Raw genomic sequence first — 22110 nt, forward strand, 5'->3', positions numbered from 1 at the left:
ATCTCACCTTAGTAATAGGACTCAGGGGAATCTGACGGAACAATAACATGTAACTGTTTCACATGGGACAGCATGAGAGGAAGTGCAGACTACGTGCTGCATCATCATATCTGGAAAACAGTTTGCTCAAGCTTAACTGAACAAATGGAAGAGTCCTTAAGTGACGAGGGTCAAAACATCTAAATCATGTAATGTGCAAAGAGACAGAAGTGCTGAATGGGCTGTTTCCATCGCTGCAGGGTCATTCCTCCAATTAGGCCGGGGAGATCGATAGCAAGGTTAGAAAATACTAATGCTGAAATTACGGTATTTTCTGGAAAGAGTTATATCATGATGTAAAGTGTATTCCAATAACTGTGTTGTTTTGGTGGTTCATACTATATCATCATTGAGTATGCAGGGACTTTGCCATAGATCGGAATTTAGCGAATTGATGTTTCTGACTTTTTCATCAGTCATCTCAGAGGCCTAATGCAGTGTTATTGCATAGTTAATCTTTGATGTGGTATTGAGTTGGATGGCTGCTCACGGGAAGTGCAAGCCCAGATGTACACCCTGAGGACACTTTATGTGAAATGGGGCACATTACAGAGGAAGAACATCTTGCCATTCATACAGTAAATCTCCTCTACTGCTGCATCTTTAAGTACACTGCTGCATGTGAAGACTTTAAAACTAAAGTATATTCACAGCTTATTTTGTGTTGCGTTTCTATGGATGCATGTGTGATATGAGGCAAAATATGCACAGGCTTGGCTGGTTTTTCCTCAGGGTGTGTCTCAGTATAAAAGCTACCGTGAGGAGGATCCCCTCCAAGTGTAGATATTAACCTCTCATTCTTAAAAAAACGATTCTTACTTTCAGGTGATGATAAACTAAAGCAAACATATTCATTAATATTATGTTCCATTTCTGGCAATAGATCCCCCTAAATGATACACACAGGCACTTTAAAGAAGAATGTTGGAAGACTGCAGTATGTGTAAAATACAGTAGATGACACATCTGTCTCTTGTCTGTGGTGAAAAGGAATTAAAGGCACTTCTGGGGAATGATCAAAAAAACAAATACACAAAAATATATATATATTTTTTAATTTAAAGGACTGCCCACCAGTCTGGTAAAGACTGAAATATCTTAACAACTGAAAGCTTTGCCAAGAAATCTGTACACATATTGATGTTAAGGTCAGGATGAATTGCAATAATGTGTCCGACATTTTGGTTTATGACCAAAACTAACAACAATTCCATCAGCTGCAGCTGTACTTTGTGTTAAGGGCTTGTCTAATAAGCAAATCTGCTAACTCAAATAAAATAAACATGAGCATGTAAGCATTGTCACTGTGAGCCTGTTGTAATGCTGACAGCATGTAACTCAAAGCACCGCTAGCACGGCAGTAAACTTTTAGTCTTGTTCAAGCAACAATGCTAAACACAAGTTTGGACTGTTGGTCGAACAGAACAAGAAATTCAATTACATCATTTTGAGAGAGAGGAAATTGTAATTGGCATTTTTCTTATGATTTTCTGGCATTTAATAGAGCAAATAAATGAAGCAGAGCATTAGTTCATGCAGGACACAGAAGTCATACGCCCCCAGCTGTAACCAGCTGACAGCCAGACCGATTGAAGCATAGCTTCCAATCTGCCACACACCAATGACAGCCCACTCTCACTACAAGGAGGTTTATTTAAATATGACTCCCTCCCCACTGATTCATTCTACACCGACGCTGTTACAGACCGTACTGCTGGCAAAGCTTTGCCTCCTCCACCCCAGCCTCCTCCACCCCTTTTTAGTTCAGAGTTCACCTTTCATGGCAAATGGTTGAAATGTTTTTAAAAACTGTACTTCTGGCTCATTCCTGTAAACCCTCGGGGGTTGTTGCTCGGTGCTGCCCGTTTTTAGCTTGGTAGCTGCTGGCTAATCCAGGAAGCATTCAAAGAGCGGAGCCATCATCACCAAAGTTAACTGTGTTTCCATTTGTTGCAATACATGTTCAAAATCTATGACAAGGGTGTTCCTGACTGAATTACTTGATAAATCTAAAAAACAATTTATCATATTAATCAACAATTAAATATATCATAGGTTGCAGCCGTTAAAAACACTTATTTTCACGTATTGCATTTGTGTATGAAAGAACTTTGATTCAAGATATGGAAAACAAAACCCCTCCCAACCCGAGGGAGAGTTGTTTATTCCATCCGACGTCACTGCAAAATCCTAATTTTAGGATCTTCATCATCATATTCCCCTGGGATACATGTTAACTTCTGTCTGTTTGACTTCCATACTTCCTGAATATCCACTGAAAACAAAATGACAGGGGCTGTGTCCCGGAGAGAAAAACGGAAACATTTCTGAAATATTTTTGCTTTATGGAATATTTGGAAATATCTTTGTCTCTACAGGCTCTTTTCAGGGATGAGTGACCAGCAAATCATGCGACTACACCCCCCCAACACAATGCATGTATGATTTTTGCACTGATGGCAGACATAATGAGGATATAATGATCATAATTAGTAAGAGGTTCTGTCCCATTAGGAATGCAATTGATCTCACAGTCCTCTACCTGAGAGGCTAATCAATGTTACACATTGACCTTTGTACACTGTGACATAGTCTTAACAAGAAAAACATTAAAAATGCAAGCTAAGCTTTTTTGTTGTCCCGCTCCTTCACCCTCTACTTCCTCTTTCCATTTAAGGTGACCTTGAGTTTACCACGAGTACAGTCTTAACCTCTGGAATTACCTCAAGATCTTGTTTGTAATAATAATAATAATAAATAAATAAATAAAAAATAATAATACTATCGAGAACATTTCTCAGATGGAATAATAGATAGGTTGTTATTTTACAGTATTATCATCACCTTATATATTTTCTATAGTTATTAAAGTTTTCTGCCATTATTGTAGTTTAAACATGAGGCCTGAAAGGACGGATTATATGCAACATTCCACAATTCTTTATGTTAAATCACTGTGTTACTGTTCGTCATTAGTAATGCATTTACCCTTTAAATGAAATGGATAGATAACAGTTGGATAGCTGTTTATAATTGGGTTTATAACTGGGTTTATCCAAACCTTGACTCACTGCTCTAATGATTATAAATGACCTCATTAGCATAATTTGCTCATGAGAATATAAATTACTTGTTCTCCGTGGACATTAAGGTTAATGAGAATACTTTCTAAGAGAAGTTAGGGAGCGCTAATGAAGTTATGTGGCAGTGTGCCACTGTATGCCAATGTGAGTACAGTGAGACGTGAGCTTCCGGCACAGCTCCGCTTGACCTCAAAGCAGGCTTTACCTCATGCCTTTGGTGGAGCAGTTGTGGAAGTTTTGCAGCAGCTGCGGGAGGCCCAGCATGGCCTCAAACATCACGGCCAGGGAGCCCAGCGTCTCCACAAACACGGCAGAGTCCAGCAGCAGCAGGGTGACGACGGCACACAGCACGGTGAAGCCGAAGCAGAAGAGCAGGTAGTCCTCGAACGCGCTCCACTTCCAGAAGTAGCGAATGTCCAAGTCTGGAGAGGGGAGATAACAAAGTAGACACAGAGAGACAATTGAACCTATCCTCAGAACTTGTTGTGAATATTGCTTACAGTCTGAAAAAAAATAAATTGAGTTGATGAGACAGGTAGAGAAGAGAGGAAACAGAGAGGAAAGTGAAGATTGGGGAAAAGTGTGGAAGGATTTAAAGGAAATAAAGCAGACAGAAGAGCCTGGAGAGTTGATCGAATAAAGAAGCGTGTGTGTGTGTGTGTGTGTGTGTGTGTGTGTGTGTGTGTGTGTGTGTGTGTGTGTGTGTGTGGGGGGGGAGCGAGAGAGAGAGAGAGTTTGTAGTGCAGAAGGTTCTTACAGTATGTGCGGATGGAAACAGAAGAGCAAGAGTGGCAGGCAGAGATTGAAAGAGCGATGTAGCGGGAAAAAGACTGGAGAAGGAAAGAGCGGTAATAAGAGCGTTCCATTAAAGGATGCATAGAAATTCTGCAAAGACAGCACTCCTAAATCAATACTGTGCACATGCGTAAGTGAACGGAACAAAGATAAATGAGATACTCGAAAGCTTTTACATTTCTATTACTTTACTTTGGAACAATCTGGCTCTTGGTGAGGCCTTAGAAAGTTTATTAACTTGGGCTTCAAGCTATCTCACTGACAAAACTGAATTTATCGCGTGTGGCTTTTCACTGATAAATACCATGTTCACTGAAACAGATACTCAGCTTGAATGGAAGAGGTTGTCAGCACCACTGACTGCATAGAAAAGTCAGAGTATGATTTCGAATTAGAATTAGCCATCTCCTCAATGGACCATAATGTGCGATGATCGACAGTCTCTCATTGCTTATGCATTACCATGGAGCTGTGCAAGACCAGCTGACATCAGCTAAATGGGATTTACGGCAAAATAAGAGCACATTAGTCAGCTCGGGGAATCAAGTGTGACGCGCCATACAGCGGAGCGCCCGACTCGTTACCTTTCACACCGACTGAATAGGTTGCATGTATATGAGGAAAAAGTGCATGCGAGAGCATGTCCTTGAATTTCTATAGACGAATGCTGAAATTGAAGGCCGATAAAAAAACTAAAAAAAAACGTATCAAATGTGGCCGTTTGAGAGCTGCAACTAATTATTAGTGATTAAATCTATTGATTCATTTTCTTTTGATGAGCCGGTCGATCTATAAACTGTTCTTAATGAGGGCACCCCTGTGATATTAAAAAAGGAGGAACCAGAGAACGATTGGCACTTTTGGTGATAAATTACTTAAATTATTCATCAAAGCTGTTAATGAATCTTTTGTCAACCAACCAATTAAATGAGCAAACGTTCTAGCACCAGTTTGGTCAAGACTTGGATTAGTATAAGTAAGTGTACTGTACAACAGAGCTCAAACAATTAATAGACTAGTTAATTAAAATGTTATATTTGCTGTATGCTCTCCTGAATCTGTGTATCTGCTTGCTTTTCTAAATGTTGTATGATATCATGTTTGAAATGTCTTTTGTAGGCTTAGATTGTTTAAACAAAATCGTGTGTGATGTGAAAAAAATGGTGGTATTATTTTTAGGCCATATTGGCCAGCCTTACCTTGTCAAAAACAATTGCATTCCTACTTAAAGATTCAGAGATGGTAATTAATCCGGTCAATGTTCAAAGTACAAATAGATATAACAAAAGCACAAAAGGAATCAGGTGAGGTGAAAATTCTAAATTCTAAATGTTGAGTCTACTTTTGAGGAAACGCAAATATCCCTGGCTACTTTTCCACTGCAGTCAGTCCAAACAACTTCTCTTCCTCTCGAGCAGCATTTCCTGTTTCAACAGAGCCTCATGCATTAATAGCATGTCACATACTGTACATACTGTATATGTTCACACAAAATATTCAGTGCACACGGACACAGCCAACACCGGGCGTGGGACACTTCCCATTCCACTCCAGTGAGCTGCATCTGATGTTGCACCCTGGGACAGAGAGAGAGAGAGTGAGACATCCTGCAGCGAGTGCAGCGCGGCATGTTTGTGGCAAACAGCGAACGTGATTAATGGCTTTATTACAGAGAGCCACAGAAGACACATCGCCCACTGCTGACAACACACGCGAGAGGCGGGAGAGGAGACCAATACAAGACGCACGCACGCACGCACGCACGCACGCACGCACGCACGCACGCACGCACGCACGCACGCACGCACGCACGCACGCACACACACACACACACACACACACACACACACACACACACACACACACACACACACACACACACACACACACACACACACACACACACACACACACGCTTCTCAGCTCTCTCACACACATCATACTTGACAAATATCGACTCTCTGTGTGTGACATATGTCCGGCCTCACAAGCCATGATACTGACAGAAGCCAAAGAGCTGAAGACAAGCGATCCCGGCACATTTCTGCTACTTCAACACAACATCAAACCTGAGTCATTGCAGACAGTGGCGGCTGGCGATCCGGGAGAGGCCCTTTATCGTCAACATAAAAGCCCTTTCATTTCCTTTCGCACGAGTTCAGGGTGGTGAAGATATAAACATGCTGACAGCAGCAACAATGAGAGGAGTGGTATTTCAAAACTACTGTCAACTTTTCAGTGTATAAAAGCCTCCCGCTGAGCCGTTCCTATTTTCATCTCTCCATTTTTTAATTCAGCTTCCCCTTCCTCTCTCCTGCTTATCATCAGCACACACACACACACACACACACACACACACACACACACACACACACACACACACACACACACACACACACACACACCAGAAACCCTCTTGTCCTCTTACCAAGCAAATTCATTTTCATGCAGAAAGCAACACACCCACTTCCCCCTCCTCTTATCCCGACCCCCTCTCTCTCTCTCTCTATCCCATTTCGTCTCTCACTTATACAGCCTTGTATGTTTACCTGCATAATCAAATTGCCCTGAAGAGTTAAATGAGAAGAGAAAGCTATGCATCATTCATGGAGTCATCTGTTTTATTTGTCCTCCTATATCATGCATCATCCCCAGCTACCATTCCCTGACCAGCTCACATCCTTCCTCTCACCATTTCCTTGCTTTTTATTCCACCCACCTCGCTGACTAAAAAAAGCGTCCTCACTTCACGCTCACGCGTGGCTGCTGTCCTGTCACCCCAGGGCAGGACAGGTGGCCTGGCCTTTTCCGAACGGCGTCCTCCTGTCTGGTGTGTTGTGTCGAGGCCAGGGATGCACTTCAAAAGACCCCAGAGACTGCCAGGAGGGGGGCGAGACGCTCCTTCTTCACACCGACTCTTTGTTTACTCAAAGCCCATGAAAGATCAAACAATTCAATTACTAAAAAGGGCTAGGAAGCAGCCGCGAGGATGTCAATAACTGGTTATAAAGTTACTCAGGGAAGATGTGAAGTTGCTCGGCCGGGATAAGTCAATCAATTTGTGTGTGTGTGTGTGTGTGTGTGTGTGTGTGTGTGTGTGTGTTCAGGTGTATGTCTGCAATTGTGACGGCCTTAGAAGGTGTTGTATCGAGACTTAGTTTCAGTGCTTGTTAGAGCTTAAAAGCACCCTCACACAAGCTGCACAGAGGAGGGAGAGGATGATTAGAGGAGGAAGGAGGGATGGAGGGCGAGTGAGTTAGAAAAAGAGGGAGAGTAGCCTTGAGTCAGTCACGTAGATGTGCGGAGGCTAAACTCGCGGTATTTCCCATCAGGACGAGCAGAGAGTAGAGAGACAGAGACAAGGATGGACGCTGACAGCTAGAGAGCTCCCGAGATATGCTGACTCAGCACTGCAGGACTGCGAGCAGGGCGACTCGGCTCTGCGGAGCCTCCTCTGTGTGTGAACGTTGCCGTTTGAGATCTTTCGTAGGCCGTCATTCGGGCGCTCAGCTCACTAGTCCAAACTGAGAAGGGGTGCGGATCCTTGTAGGAAATGCAGGATGCAATGGACTATTCAGATTATTATAATGGTAAAAGACAACCATACTTTGTTAGCAGTAGTGCATCAGGAAACTCAAGGGAATAACTTACTACACCATCTAAACCTGATCCAGAAACTGGTCAGGGGCGATCGCACAATATCTACGAGCTGAGCCTGCAGACTGCGTTTTCTTTTTCAGCTCATGAACACAGCTCCGCAGAGTATTACCATCACAGGCACACCAGAAAAAATCCTCTTATACCGTCTTGACAAGCTTTTTAATAGGGACACCACAGGGACTCTGCAATCATTTGGACAGACAGAGAGTCACTGAACTGTTCTGAACCGTTCTAAATCCCCCCTCCGTCCCTCTCTCTTCCTCTCCATCCCTCTCTCTTCCTCTCCCTCCCTCTCTCTCTCCGACAGACTGAAAACCAAAGAAAAGGAGGCTAGTTTCTGCAGCACAGACATAACTTGGCTCACCAGCAGCACAGGTCTGAGGGAGGACAGATAGATCCCTCTCTCTCGGTCAGCTCGCTGAATAATACACAAGCTTCTAAAATAATGTCCACTCATTAAGTTACTGTGTGAATGTAACACACAGAGGCGCACACACAAGAGCAAATTGCCCTGCCAGTGGATTCAGCCTCTTGAACTAGTTCATATTTAACTTGAGAGCAGAAAAAACAAAACATCATTACACAACTGCCTGCTTTTGTAAAACACTTGGTTGATATGTTAGGACAATCTAATTCCATCTTCTTTTATGTTCACAAAATCATCAAAACACTTTATTTTAGCAATTATTTAGGTGCAGATCGACACACTTACCAGTCAACACAAACCTAGTTAAAGTAAACCAGTAAAAGTGGAATTAAAAAGAAACAATGATGACAAGAACCATCTCCTTATAATTCTAGAAAAGCCCCCCAATTTTCTGCATCTACCACCCCTCCACACCATTCGTTCCATTTCACTCTCCCTCCCTCCTGCCTGACTTTAGATGCTTCCTAGTGGAGAGGGGATGCTGCACAATGTCAGACTGGCACCATCACTGTGTGGAGAACGGCTCGAGACCAGTCATGCGTTACAGGGGGTTATTTGTGGCAACAAGGACGGCTATTTCTGCCCAAATTCACATCTGTCTAGCAGTAAACGTTCATGTTCTCGAGAGCTTCGCTCAACAGCTACTGCCTTCAATCACACAGATCGGCAACATCTGACCCACAAGAATGGGCTTTTTAATTGGCTGCCAAAAAAAAAAAAAAAAAAGCTCCAAGTAAATATGATTTAGAGTAGTCGAGCCAGAGAAAACCTAAATAACAGTAATTAACGGCTCATTTACCAGAACATGTACAAACGGAATGACTGAAAAATGTGCAAGGAAGTGATAAGCAATGGAAAAGTGCAAAAGACAATGCTGTTCAGGTCATTTTCACTGGGGAGTAAGATAACACTTTGCTTCGCTGTATACTTCAGGCTGATATTTTTATTTTGCTGAGTCATTACAATTTCTGATCTCGTCTTGAAGATGTACACACACTATTGCACAGAAATGCCTGAACACAAATACAAACATACACACACACACACACACACACTCGCATGCGGGACCAACAACGTCCAGTGCAATTACTGTAACTCTTTGATTTCCAATAGCTTCTGTATGCGTTTGCCACAGGGGGATGGGGCATATTGCAGTAGGCTGTACGACACATTCTGCATTTGAATTTTGATTTGTTTCTGTTGCATTGTCTTCTCAACTTACATATCCTAAATCCAGTTTGGGATTTGCTGCTTCACTGCCCAGTTTGTCGTGAGAGCATCCTCTATTTCTATCTTTGATGAGAGGTAAATTAACAGAATACATTAACAGTCACAGAGGGCCACATTGATTCTTCGGCCCCTGACAGCACAGCAGTGGTCTCTCTAAGCTGTGTTTGGTCACATCTGTCAAAATAATAAAAAAAAAGCCCGCCTGATCTTCTAACGCACATCTATTCACAGGGACATCTGGAACATTCATTTGCATAATATTTTTCGCATTACAAAAGTCACTCAGACAGAAACATCCAAGTAATACATTCACAAGACAACAGTTTGCAGTTGCTGGCTTGAATGCCTATGGTGAGGCACTGGCATCTACAAAGACTGTGCTATAGCCTGCATGGTGGAAAGCTAACATGAATGTTATATTATAGGACAGTTAGCTTATCACAATTACTGAATATTCATGAGGTCAAGAGCAGTTCTACGCAAAGAGAGGAATATACGTCCTCCAGCACGCCAACTTTTTCTAAATGTTTACTAAGAAAAAGAAACACACCAAATCCTATAAATAACAGAATGCAAATTAACAGTATCAATTTTAGCACATTTATTACAACATTTTCAAACGACAATAAAATGCTCCTTTATAGCCATCATACCCCTGCCTCTATGATAAAAACTGCTATTAAATGTATTTAACTAGCGCCCCTTCACTAAAACAAAACAAAAAAAAAAAGGTGAAAATTGCTGCAATAAGTAACTACAGTGCATCGGCACAACAAGTACTGGAAACCATATGGGCCTGAATTTGTATACTTGGCATCAAAGCATAGAGCTGTTAAACGCGTCAGCTTGCTGGTTAATTCTGCATTACCTTGGCAGTGTGACTTCAAAGATGTTCCCCCGGAGTAAGACAAATGAATTTATGAATAGCAAAACAAAGTGGTGTGTCTTTCCCTTGGGTTGCTATGGCTAACAGGAGCTAGCTTGTGAGCTTGCGGATGCTGAGCCTGCTTAAGCACAAAGTGTAGCGTCGGTGTTTGCATGGTGTGAACTCTGTCCTCTCCTGTCAGCAGATATACATCCGTGTACACTGACAACATAATATACCTATCAGCTGTCCATGTCCGTTTGGAGCATCATTAAGATTATCTCCACATTTAACTGAGAGAAAATGAAAATATTTAAATAAATAAAATCACATTTCATAATGACTTTTGATACAGCATTTTGATTTTAATCAAATGAAGTGTTAGTACTACTATGTATACTGTGCTGCTGCTGTATAGCTACTATAGATTTGAACTGATATGATTATCTATGGTTATAATAAGCACGTCTAATTCATCTATTTATCCTTTTTTTTTGTTCGCCTCTCATTAGCTGCATATATTTGCAGCTAATTAAAAAACAATGAAAAAGAGAGAAAGAGGAAAACTATGATTTGAGAGAGAGAGAGAGAGAGAGAGCGAGAGAGAGAGAGAGAGAGAGAGAGAGAGAGAGAGAGAGAGAGAGAGAGAGAGAGAGAGAGATAAAAGGGTCTTTTCGTCACAGTCTGGTCGGCTTGCAGCAAATAATAATCTTTCGTCAAGAACACTTTTTCCTCTGAGCTTGTGCCGCAGTAGCACTTCTGAAAGTGGGCAGCCTTGACCTTGCTAGTGAACCATGGCTGTGTTTTTCCACAACTGATTGCTTCCTCGCTGAGTGTATATGTGTGTTCCTTCTACCCTCTTGACCCAGACGAGACTCAACTAATGAACTCTACTGGCATTAATGACCCACAACAACAATTCTGCGACCGGCTGACCTCTGCGATGTACTCGTGTCTTCCACATCCGTACCTGTTTCATTAAATAACATAAAGAGCTCCGTAGCCGAGCCAGAACATACACTCCCTCACTGACGGGGACTCTACAACGGTCACATCACACGCATGGCAGGAGCCACTTCAGTGCAATATTCCTGTTAATGGATAGATAGAGACAGTCAGAAAAAGGTCTATTCAAACATTTTCTGTAAGCATGTGCCGGTGGAGTCGTTCACCTTCACGACAGGGAGATTGACGGCCCACGCCTGCGCTTGTTTGTGTGTATCCTGACAGAATAGCATCTATCAGTACAGTCAGTACATGACTTCTCCACACCTAACACTATTTATTTTTTTTTCAGCTTCAGTTCCATTGACAGTTCTGGCATACTGTCAAACACATCCACCGCCACCATCCAATTTACCTTTTAACATTCATTCTCGCTCTAGCGCCTCCATCCACTTTCCTCCCTAAAAGTCATTGGCAGGCGTCTGCGGCTCTGAGATAAATGAGGGAGTCAGTGAGTCTACAGTATGCACCACTCCCCCGAAAAGAAGTGCAACTAGTCAGGTTCAAGGCCTAGCGTTCTGCCATTACCATGTGGTCCGTATCTACACAGCTATATGTGTTTGCATAGGCTCGTATAAGGTTAGGCAATAATCCAAAAGGATGATCGTTCAATGAATTTGAGATTTTAATTCAAAATTGACTAAATGAGTTGTTTTTGTTTGCAAAGAGTTTTGACTGATGTAATACATAACAGCAGAAAATAGTGCATTGGACATTAATTCATTATTTTTAAATGGTTTTGCATACATTTTCCATATTATGATATGCTGTACATAGAATAAATAGTGATAGATGGAATACTTTATCAATCCATAAATGGGAAGTTGCATCATTACAGCACAATTGAAATAAGTGATAAATTATCCAAATTAAACAATATAACCATAAATAATTAAAATCTTAACTAGAAGCTGAACTTGAAGGGCTCCATTTCAGGTCCATGCTTGTATTTGACCTTTCTACTAGAACAGGTTTACATGCTTAAATGTTCAAAAAAACATTTTTGTCCTCATCATGCATGTCTGAACCCTCCCGAAAAAGCCCAGTCTGCTCGGATTGGCTTGCTAGATAAATATGTTGCACCTTTGCAAAGGTAGTTCTCAAGCTGTAAGTGTAGATATGAAATTAAATGTGTATATTCTAATGAACCTGCATGTGACATAAAGGGAGCCAAATCTGAATGACTTGTTAAATCACATGTTTTCTGATCTAAGCGGCACAAAAAACTGACTGGCTTGTCTTATTTCATAGTTTGTGTGTTGGGCTCTCCAGAAAACCAAATGTTGATGCACAAGCACTGATATATCACCTTTAAAAAGTAGAACTAAACTCTACATATATACTCAGCGATGGTGCCTGGTAACAGTCTGTGTATTGTTAGTACGAGTCTAGCAGATACCGTTCAGTGTCATGTATTGATGTGGCAAGGTGTCTAATTGGAATTGAATATGGCATATTGATGGTGGAAAAACATTCTTGACATTAGTAACGTGATAATGATTTTAATGGCATTTCCATGCTCTGCGTACGCAAATGTCACTACGATGGATTTTCTTAGTCTCTCTTTATTTCTGTCTCCCACGCTCTACTAAAGGTCATCATATGCCCGTTGGACCCTAGTCGCCCACACAAAGTGCATAAGTGAAGTAAAAAAAATGAAAAAGAGAGAGAGCTCCAAACTGAACATTTAGACACAAACCGAAACAGAGCAGAGGATAATGAGACCTGATCTGAAATCTAAATAGGAACAAATGGAAACACTGAGAGTCATTTTTCCCTGCACTTCATACTTCACACTCTTGTGATTATGAAAATGCACCACATGATATGGAGTCTGCTCGGATCCACTCAAGTATAAGTCGTACTGACACACAGACCTGGGACACTTGACTCCAAGAACACCTCTGCTCTCTAGTTCTCTCTTTGAAGCTCTCTTATCAAGGTCCCTCTCACAACCTGTCAATCACAGCCCCTCCTCCCGCTCCCCTTTCTGTACTCTTCATCCCCTGTATATACCTAGTACTGTAAGTTCCATATAGTAGAGGAAATCAGAGATAAAAAAAAGCACTTCATTGGCGTTGTCCTTCAGTTGTCCTGATAGCATCCGTATAAGCCTCTCTATCCTGCCTCGCATGCCAGCTAAATCCCTAAATGTCTCAAATCCTTTCAAGATCGCACAAGATCGGTTGTGTCTGCCGGAGGTTTGGCCTCAAGAAACCTCATTGTTCTCTCTGTGAAGTTCATTGCTCGTTCAGGATTTGCCGTCTATAGCAAAGTCAAAGTTTGACGTTTAAAGTTCTGTACTTCCGTTTCTTGTGTTTTTCAAAGGTTGTGATGAGTGAGCAGATATGTTTTCTTATTATGGCTGTTGGTTGGTGAGCTGTTATCTCCTAATGCCAAACGCTTAAGCTTTCATCTCTGCCAGCTATGACATAACAGACACTTAGACACAGCACCACTCAGTTTCCCCCAAATCATTCATTTTTAACTATTCTTTATTAATAATTTTGTTCTCAGAAACTTAAAAGACGCCGACAGGCTGACTCTCATTTTCACCAGCGGTAGAACAACGGCTGAGGGAACATCAGGAGATTCAGATTGGGCAAAACATCCCAGGCCTCACTTTTATTCACGCTTTCAAACCAGTGTTGTCAGCTCGTGCTGTCAGGCTGGGGTTCAGAGCACCGACACCGAAGCTGAGCCGACAGTGAGCAGGAAAGTCCATCTTTTAAAGCTGTGCCTGTAGTTATAACTACATGACCCAATGCAGCCCCTCAGGATGTGAACAGTGACATATTGTTTTATTGTTCTAGCTCTACTCCAGCACGTTGGATGACAAATGAAACCATGACTTAGAAATGAAAGTGCTGGCTTTCAGCTTTACGGGTTTTTGATGTTCATATTTTAATTGGTCTTACAATGTTGGACCAATGCTGGGTTTTTTTATGTCCTGCAATTTTAGGATAATGCAGCAGGACAATAATGGAATAACTGTCTGTGTGCCAAGAACTTTTTTTATACAAATTCATTTGTATGTCATAAATCTGAGTGCTTAGCCACTCCTGCTTTTTCTCAGTGTGTGCTGGCATTTTATATCAAATAAGCATATTTATAGATTTTGTATTATTTGTCCCAGGCCATGGTTGTGGTGTATACATCCATGAAGAAATGTTTGTGATACACAATAAGCTGACCAATTATGAAGTAACTCACTATTCAAATAGTTGTTTTGATAATATTCTTGAATCATTGGGCGTGCAACAGTTTCATATTCTCATGCTCCTATGAGTTATGAAACTCTCTTAACTGCACAAACGTAACTTAAATGTCGTATGTGTCTCGTTTTAACATGATGAATGCAAACTGTTCACGAGGAGGCGGGCTTTCATGAGAAACCTGTGAATGCAGTTAGAAAGCAAATGGTCTTTTGCTTTGTACATTTTTCTCTGCAGTTTTAAGAACAATGAGATCACAACATTTTAAATAAAACACAAGTTAATAAATAGTTCACTGGTTGGTTTGTAACAATCCGATAGATTCACAATTCTTGTAGCTCTCTTCTGATGCATGGAAACTGGGTTTTGTATGTTTCCCTCCATACAGTAATTAAAGTATGGAACTATGAGAGAACGGTACAATAGTGGGTTTTTATTCAAGATATATTTAAGTGTGGTTTCCAACATACGTAATCTATGATCGACTCTGATGCCCAGATATGTATTTTCATGCACTCTTTCTATTTCTATCATTAATCATATATTTTACTTGACTATTGGTTTGTCAATTACCTCCTATCTAAGTACAAGAAGAAACGGTAAAACTAGTTTTCTTTTTGGCTACTTGGATTACGGCAGACATGACCGGGTTCTGGAAGGCTGTGGTGTTGGTATGCTGGAGGGATGGAGCTGTGTGTCTTATGATGATAACTAGACAGAGCGGTGTAGCAAGATGCTGAGACGCAGTGACCTTGGTGCTGAGGATGGCGGAGTGAAGTGGATGGAATCGAGGAGGCGACGAGGAGGTGGACAGAGATGGAAGAGAACAAGACCTGGACTCTATCTCACACACTCTCTGACGGACACAGGCAGACACACAAACACATGTCAGTGGTGTGGGTGTAAATACAGTACAGTGCTTCATGATGTGCATTCACAAAAGGACACCGACTCCCTGCATCCTTCTTGTTTAAGACACACACACACACACACACACAGGTCAAAGTTAAGCCCGGCTGTTTGTGAAGGTGATCTGCTCCAATAATCAGCTATTGACCAGATGGAAGAGTCGGTGGGTCCAGATAAGGACACACAGCACAGGGGACCTCAAGGGACCATTATTAGGTTCCGGTAGAGCAGACGCGTTATCAATGGGAGGCTTTCTTCTTAAAGAGATAAGCAGGTGTAAATAAAAGATAATGGGACTAGAACATAAAGTCAGCTATTATTAGCTGCAGAGTGACATTGTGTATGTCAAAATCTTTCCAGATCCAACAATGACTACGTTTACATGCACACTCATATTCCGCTATTATGCCAAATATGACAATATTCCAAATTTAATATGGCTCATGTGAACATTGTATTCTGAATAAGGCCTTATTCCGAATGGAGCATTTTCCGACTAAGACATGTGGGATATGTCGACATTATTCTGGTTTTAGGAGCATTATTTGTATACAGCGCATTTTGAAATATGGGAAATAGGGTTTTTTACGGCACTTTGCGACACACAGCCTCGTTCCTGTTAGCGACCAGCTCTGTGCGTTGTAGACAAACCAACTAGTCAATAGTTTGCAAAGCTGGAGCAGAGATGCATTCCCAAAAGAAAAGCCCACATTCCTGGTCGGAACGAGATATCAAATAAATGAGACATGAGATTTAACAACTGCAGATGACAGATAACCAAAAAAGGAAGATTTGTTTTGTTTGATCAAGTTCAAATTTGTATGAGAACACATTAATAAACACGATTTGATTCAGTGCGGCTTATGTCGTATCTCTCCACATCTCCTGCTTAGTCAGTTTTGACAGAGAAAGCTGTAACCAAAATAACCAATTATGTGTAATTTACGCGACTGACATTACATGCACACAGTACAAGTTAACTAACACTTAACAGTTTAATGTTCTGCTTGAGCATAATTCATAGAAAACAGAGAATGTGATGACATAATAGAGATTGGTGAGTGATCCCAAGAATCCTAAAAAATATTTTTTTTCTGTATCTATTGTCACAGGGTGTGACACAAACGTAAGCACACTCACACACTCGCACACACACACACACACACACACACACACACACAAACACTTTATCTTCTTCCTAAGGGTACAATTACCTCATCACCCAGTCAGAGTAATTAGCACAGCAGTGCTTCATTAAAAGTCATTATTTAGCTAAAAGGTCCATTGACCTTCCTCACAACGCAGCTGGCTGCTTTGTTATGTTCCCTTCTCCCTGTGTGTGTGTGTGTGTGTGTGTGTGTGTGTGTGTGTGTGTGTGTGTGTGTGTGTGTGTGTGAGTTTATTGGGATTGTTTAAACCTGTAGCTTGTTAAACAGCTATATTACCGGGTGAGAGGCAATGTGAGGCTAACAAGGCTACTAACTCAGTAAACAGAAGACAGAGAGAAAAGTATCTTATTGATTGACACCAACAGCTGACAGTCAATATGACATCTTTTCTTCCTTTGTCTTTTAGTATTACAATGCTTTTTGTGTTTGTTTTTTACATTCTTTACACAGTGGAGACAAGGAAATAAGAAGAAGCCGAGGCAAACATAATATTCTACAAACGTCTCCCTTTCAAATGACTCAGATGTGATGGTCACGAAATGCAAACGCATTACTTGATAAAAGTCTGCATTTGTACATCTTGAAGTGATTTCATGTAAACAGATCAGCTGATAAAAGGGACGTATAGACTTCATCCTCACTCTCACAAAGGACGGACCGAACTTTAAGGATCTTATCACTTTCCACAAAAATACAACAAAGCCAACACAGCATCTCAGTGTGTCGACGCTGATCGATGTTGAACAACAGGGACTGGGCCTCTCTGGCCCTGTTCCTGAACGACTTTATGAAACACCTCAGAATCTGATCGCACATTGACGGTCAATAACTCGCCACTTGTTCCAGACACGTCTGGACATGTCTTGTCACAAATTAAGCACTTTTCTTCCCTTTGGTAGATGACCGCAGCCGTGGCTCTCGGTGCTTGTTTTTACAACATGATGCAGATGGAATAGGATCCGAGTATCAGCCAGCATGGTCTTGCTCTGGAGTTGCGTCAGTGTCCACTTCCTTTGCCTCAGCAGTTCCCGAGAGAAGAGGAGAAAATTAAGAAAGATGTATAGGGCTGGGGAGAGCAGGGCCGAGTAAATGAATGAGGTTTAAGAATGACAAAGAGATGGTTGGCTGCAGAGATGTTTCTGCTGCTTCTAAACTGAGGAACCTCTCGGGGGAACAAACAGTGAAATGTTTCCTGTAAGAGTTGATTGGACATATTGTCCAATAATACTTCTCCTCGTCAATGCGAGACATGAAGACAGTCATCTGAGGAGCAGTGGCAAACCTTGCCTACTTAGGGTGGACTGTCGGTTTGAAGTTGATTAAAGGGCTAAATACACGATTCCCAACGCCAATAAATCTGTGTCACCAATTTAATTATTGCTCTACCCTAATACCTACAGAGAAACGACCGTCTGATAGTGATTCATCACATTAGGACATACAGTAAAGCAGATTTGCTGCGAGGTTTGAAAATCTATTTAGCTTCGAACAAGAACTTATTGCTTGCTAAAATGAAAGTTTCAAACATTAAGTAATTTAATTATTGTTGGGTGTCCAGCAAAATATAGTGCCTTGTGTTAAAAGAGTCACGTTAAATGGAGTTAGGATTAATCTGACAGCAATAATGATTAAAAACGGTTAATCATAGCCCACTTGAGCCCGTCTCCATTTCTTTTTTGCTCCTATTGTTATTCTGATAATTATCTGAGCTGCTTGTTTAACACCCTGCTTTGTTGTGTGTGTGTGTGTGTGTGTGTGTGTGTGTGTGTGTGTGTGTGTGTGTGTGTGTGTGTATGTGTGTGTTTGGGTTTGAGGGTAGTCCTGCAGGCAGTGATGTTCTCAGGAAGCACAGTGGGACATGCTGGAGACGAGTCAGAGACATCTGCATACGTCTGGTGTCTCATGGACAGCACGGTGCCAATTAGGAAAGTGGGAAAGCAGAAACCCTGCGACATCCTGCACTGCACACACTGCTGCAACTTCCTGTTCCTCTGCAAAATGGATCATCCCAGAATCTTTGTATAGTTTAGAGATTTCAAACTTTCTATGAGAGGAAGTGTTTTATGTCATGGCAAGCTTGTGTGTTGGGTAACCCAGTGTTTGTCAAATCATGACACACGTAGACTTAAACACGCCGCTAAAATCCCTAACACCTTAGATAATGTATATTTGGCCAGTTATCCACTGAAATACGGAAATATACCAATTTTGACAAGTGTTAAGACTGCAGGGGTGAGACGGAAAGTTTTCTCTTAATGAGCGCGCCAGGTTGTGTTTTTTTAAGCTGAACTCTATCGCATATCTTTTGATGAGGTCTGATCAGAGCACAACACGCTGAGCACCGAAGCCGTGAGAGTGAAGGACGAGAGGTTGAATCTCATTCCGGTTATAATGAGCTTGAACCTCACCGGGATCTGTTTATCATGCCAGCTCCTTGACATTGTGGAGTCAAGGACTAATGTGCATTAACCCTCAAGGAATTGCGTGAGTCGCTGGACAATTTAGCTCACCTTACATGCATCGCTGGAGGACTGTCATAGAGATTCCTATGCGGTGTCACAAGCCACTGCCCAAACAAGGAAACCAGGACAGAGTTACTGTATCATTTCCTCGATAGGGGTCATACACTTTGGGAATTTGTGTTTAATGAGGTTCTTGGTGTGTGGCTTTAGTAATCCAGCCACACCACAATGCAGCTGATCAGGCTGCAGTTTGCCTCCATGGTGCACCGGCGGCTGGCTAGAGCAAAGAGGACATCGATTGTGAGGAGAAAACAATGAGTCGGACCACAGAGAAGCAGTGATTTTGTTTTTACCCTCCGCATGTGAGAAAACCCCTCACAAAGCAACATTGGCACAATTCCAAAATACACCTTCAGCCAAGCTGAAGCACAACAGGAAGCTAATCTCCCCCATCACCTGAAAGAGTGCATCCCAGTGAGTATAGAGCAAATTATGGACTCATTCATGCGCATGTCCAACGTGCTAATATGCTGTAACTAGCAATACAAGCGCTTGACCTAAACAACAATAGATCCTGTTCTCATTCGTGGCTGTTAACACTACCGAGATGGAACATTACAGAAAGACAAATATGCATTATTACTCTTAGCTTATTGATCTATTATTACTGTGTCACTAAAAAAACTCCATGATGGCCATGCCACAGACATCTGAAGTGACAGGAATCACACAGCTCATGTGTAGTAAAAACGCTACTTTTGTGCTGTCATCATTTTAAATGTAATATTTGGGGGATTTTAACACTTTTTAAAACTATTTGATGACACCACTCTGGGCACTGAGGAAGCATTTCTCTCTTTTCTTTTGTTCTGTATTTTCTACAGACAATATTATTGATTAATATAGATGATTAATTGCTACTAAAAAATGATTTAGGGTTGCAGCTTTAGTCATGTTTCTGCATTTGGAGTAACTTAAAAATACTACAAGATCTAAATAAACATGCTTTAGTCAATTTCAGGAAACATTTTAAATACTATAGCAGCATTATTTTATTCAAACTGTATTGTTTGGACCAGCGGGTTTTCGTCTAGGGCTTGTCATACTACACAGACAGCCCAGCGACAGCGAACAAGCTGAGGATGGTCTTTCATCGATTTAACAGGCACTCACAACGTATTGACTTTGTGTTAACAGGCATCTGGCCGGCCTGATATATGGATGTCTTTATCGACACGTCAGAAACACACAACACACTCGCACAATCTGGTACCCGCACACTAAAACAGATGTGCAACATGCCCTAAGCCTCCCTCACACACACTCAAATTTACTACACACACACACGTATATAACAGATGGGAACACATACCCGAACACGTCTTTTCTCTCACACACACACACACACACACACACACACACACACACACACACACACACACACCTGTCGGGTATTATGGCGGAGATGGATGGTGATAGATGCTGTCTGTTTGTCAGGTCGTCTCTCTAGTGCTGGTCTAATGAGGCGACACACCGTCCTGACTGACACAACCAGTTCAGCGTGGGCCAAAGACAAGTTCAGGATTTCTAACCCACATCCATAAATAACCACAAGGTATCGGAGCAGACCCTCAGGGAGAGGCTGAGCCATTTCCTCAACATCACATTTTTGATTAGAGAGCCAAAAGCAAGTTTCTATTCCGTTTGATTTTTTCTCAACCGGCTGGGTCTGATGAAAAGTATTTCCATCATTTTCATTAAAACAAGTAACCCTATGACACCCACTCTGCGTGTAGACTGAATGTAGATGTTTTGCCTTAGTTTGGCTGATTAGCTTTCCCGCCCTTTCAGGTGCAAAAAAGCTAACAGACATGAGTGGAAAGACAGGTCAATCGAGCGTCTGAACAAACCCACGCAGTCCTGAGAAGAGGTCTAATCCGCGGGAACAGTGGGTATGAAAGGCCTTTAAAAATCAACTTTATCTAATAGGAAAAGTTCTATAATCGGTGCATTTATGTGCTTGTGGGAGGGTTAGTCATTTGAGATTTGAGAGTGGGCAGCAAACATTCATTGAATGCACAAGCAAGAGGGTCAAATATCAGAGACATACACATACATTAGCACAGTAGCTAGGGGGGAAATACGAAAAATTAAACAAATGTAGATAGATGACTACGTTTTCACCAGGGAGGTATACTGAGATATTAATATACAAGGACGCTTGGAGCACAACACCGGGACACAAACAGGTCTTTATTTCACATTTTGAATCGCCTGAGTAGGAAAAAGCAGGATTCCCTAATTACATTTAAAGGTGCTATGTACGGTTTCAAAGCCTTGATATAGCAGCAAACAACTAAACTAGTTTAGATATAGTTGATTATTATCTACCTGAGCAGAGAATGAAGTCCCTCTACCTCTCGTCCCGGAGGCTTAGCACCCACCCTCTGCTTCAGCACTGTCAGCACTTTTTCAGCAGTTTGCACTGTTAGCTGCAAGCCGACGACTCAGCTGTTGCCATGTTGAGAGCCCTAGAGAGGCAACAGAAATGCTCCCAATCTTGTACATAGATGGTGCGATTGTAATAAGGCGTCCCCGTAAACCGAGACCGCGAGCCAGCATGTACCAGGACCCTGAAACCAAAAGGGATTCAGCAATCATTCATTTGGGTTTACGTGTTATATTGTGTGTAACAAACACACACATATATACGCACACTTTGGAGAACATCAGAAGTAGACCTCGCAGATAGAGGATTCATTTCAGGACACGAGACCAACAAACAGCCCTTGCGGGCCGCCATCAGACACAATGGTGAGAGTCACTCCTCAATCTTCATGGTTTTAATATCCACCAACATGCCACCGCTCCTACTGCCAAATGTATCAAACACTTCTGAGACACACCAGGCAAAATGATGACTGTGAAAGACTGCTCCGTATATCCAAAAGGTAGTGACAAAACACGTACCTTTGGTTTGAGGAAAATGTTTTCACATGGCGTCTCTGGTGTGAGCTTCCGTGAAAACGATTGGAGCGAAAGAATGATCTCGACAAATACTCCCTCTGAGGCGTGTTGTATTATTTCCATTTTTTAAACATTCTTGCCCAAGTAATCCAAAATGCTCGACTGCGAACAAAGCAACTCCTGCCTACCTGACTTCATTTGACTTGCTAATTAAACTCTTATCTGGGGTTTAATTAAACTCTCGACGTTGAAAGTAAGCACAACACTTGTCTGTGTGTTGTAGG

The 22110-nt window shown here is 41.8% G+C and overlaps 1 protein-coding gene across 1 annotated transcript in view; it reads right to left on the reverse strand.

Annotated features, from left to right (window-relative positions):
- si:dkey-246g23.2 (solute carrier family 66 member 2) overlaps positions 1-22110 on the reverse strand; it is a 45500-nt gene that overhangs the window by 14571 nt on the left and 8819 nt on the right. The window contains exon 4 of the mRNA XM_068723472.1: positions 3328-3544. Coding sequence (XP_068579573.1) covers positions 3328-3544 — 217 coding nt within the window. The remainder of the gene's footprint in view (positions 1-3327; positions 3545-22110) is intronic.

This window comes from Cebidichthys violaceus, unplaced genomic scaffold (assembly GCF_023349555.1).
Source record: "Cebidichthys violaceus isolate CVI_PGR_0920_01 unplaced genomic scaffold, fCebVio1.0.p SCAF_3, whole genome shotgun sequence".
NCBI lineage: Eukaryota > Metazoa > Chordata > Actinopteri > Perciformes > Stichaeidae > Cebidichthys > Cebidichthys violaceus.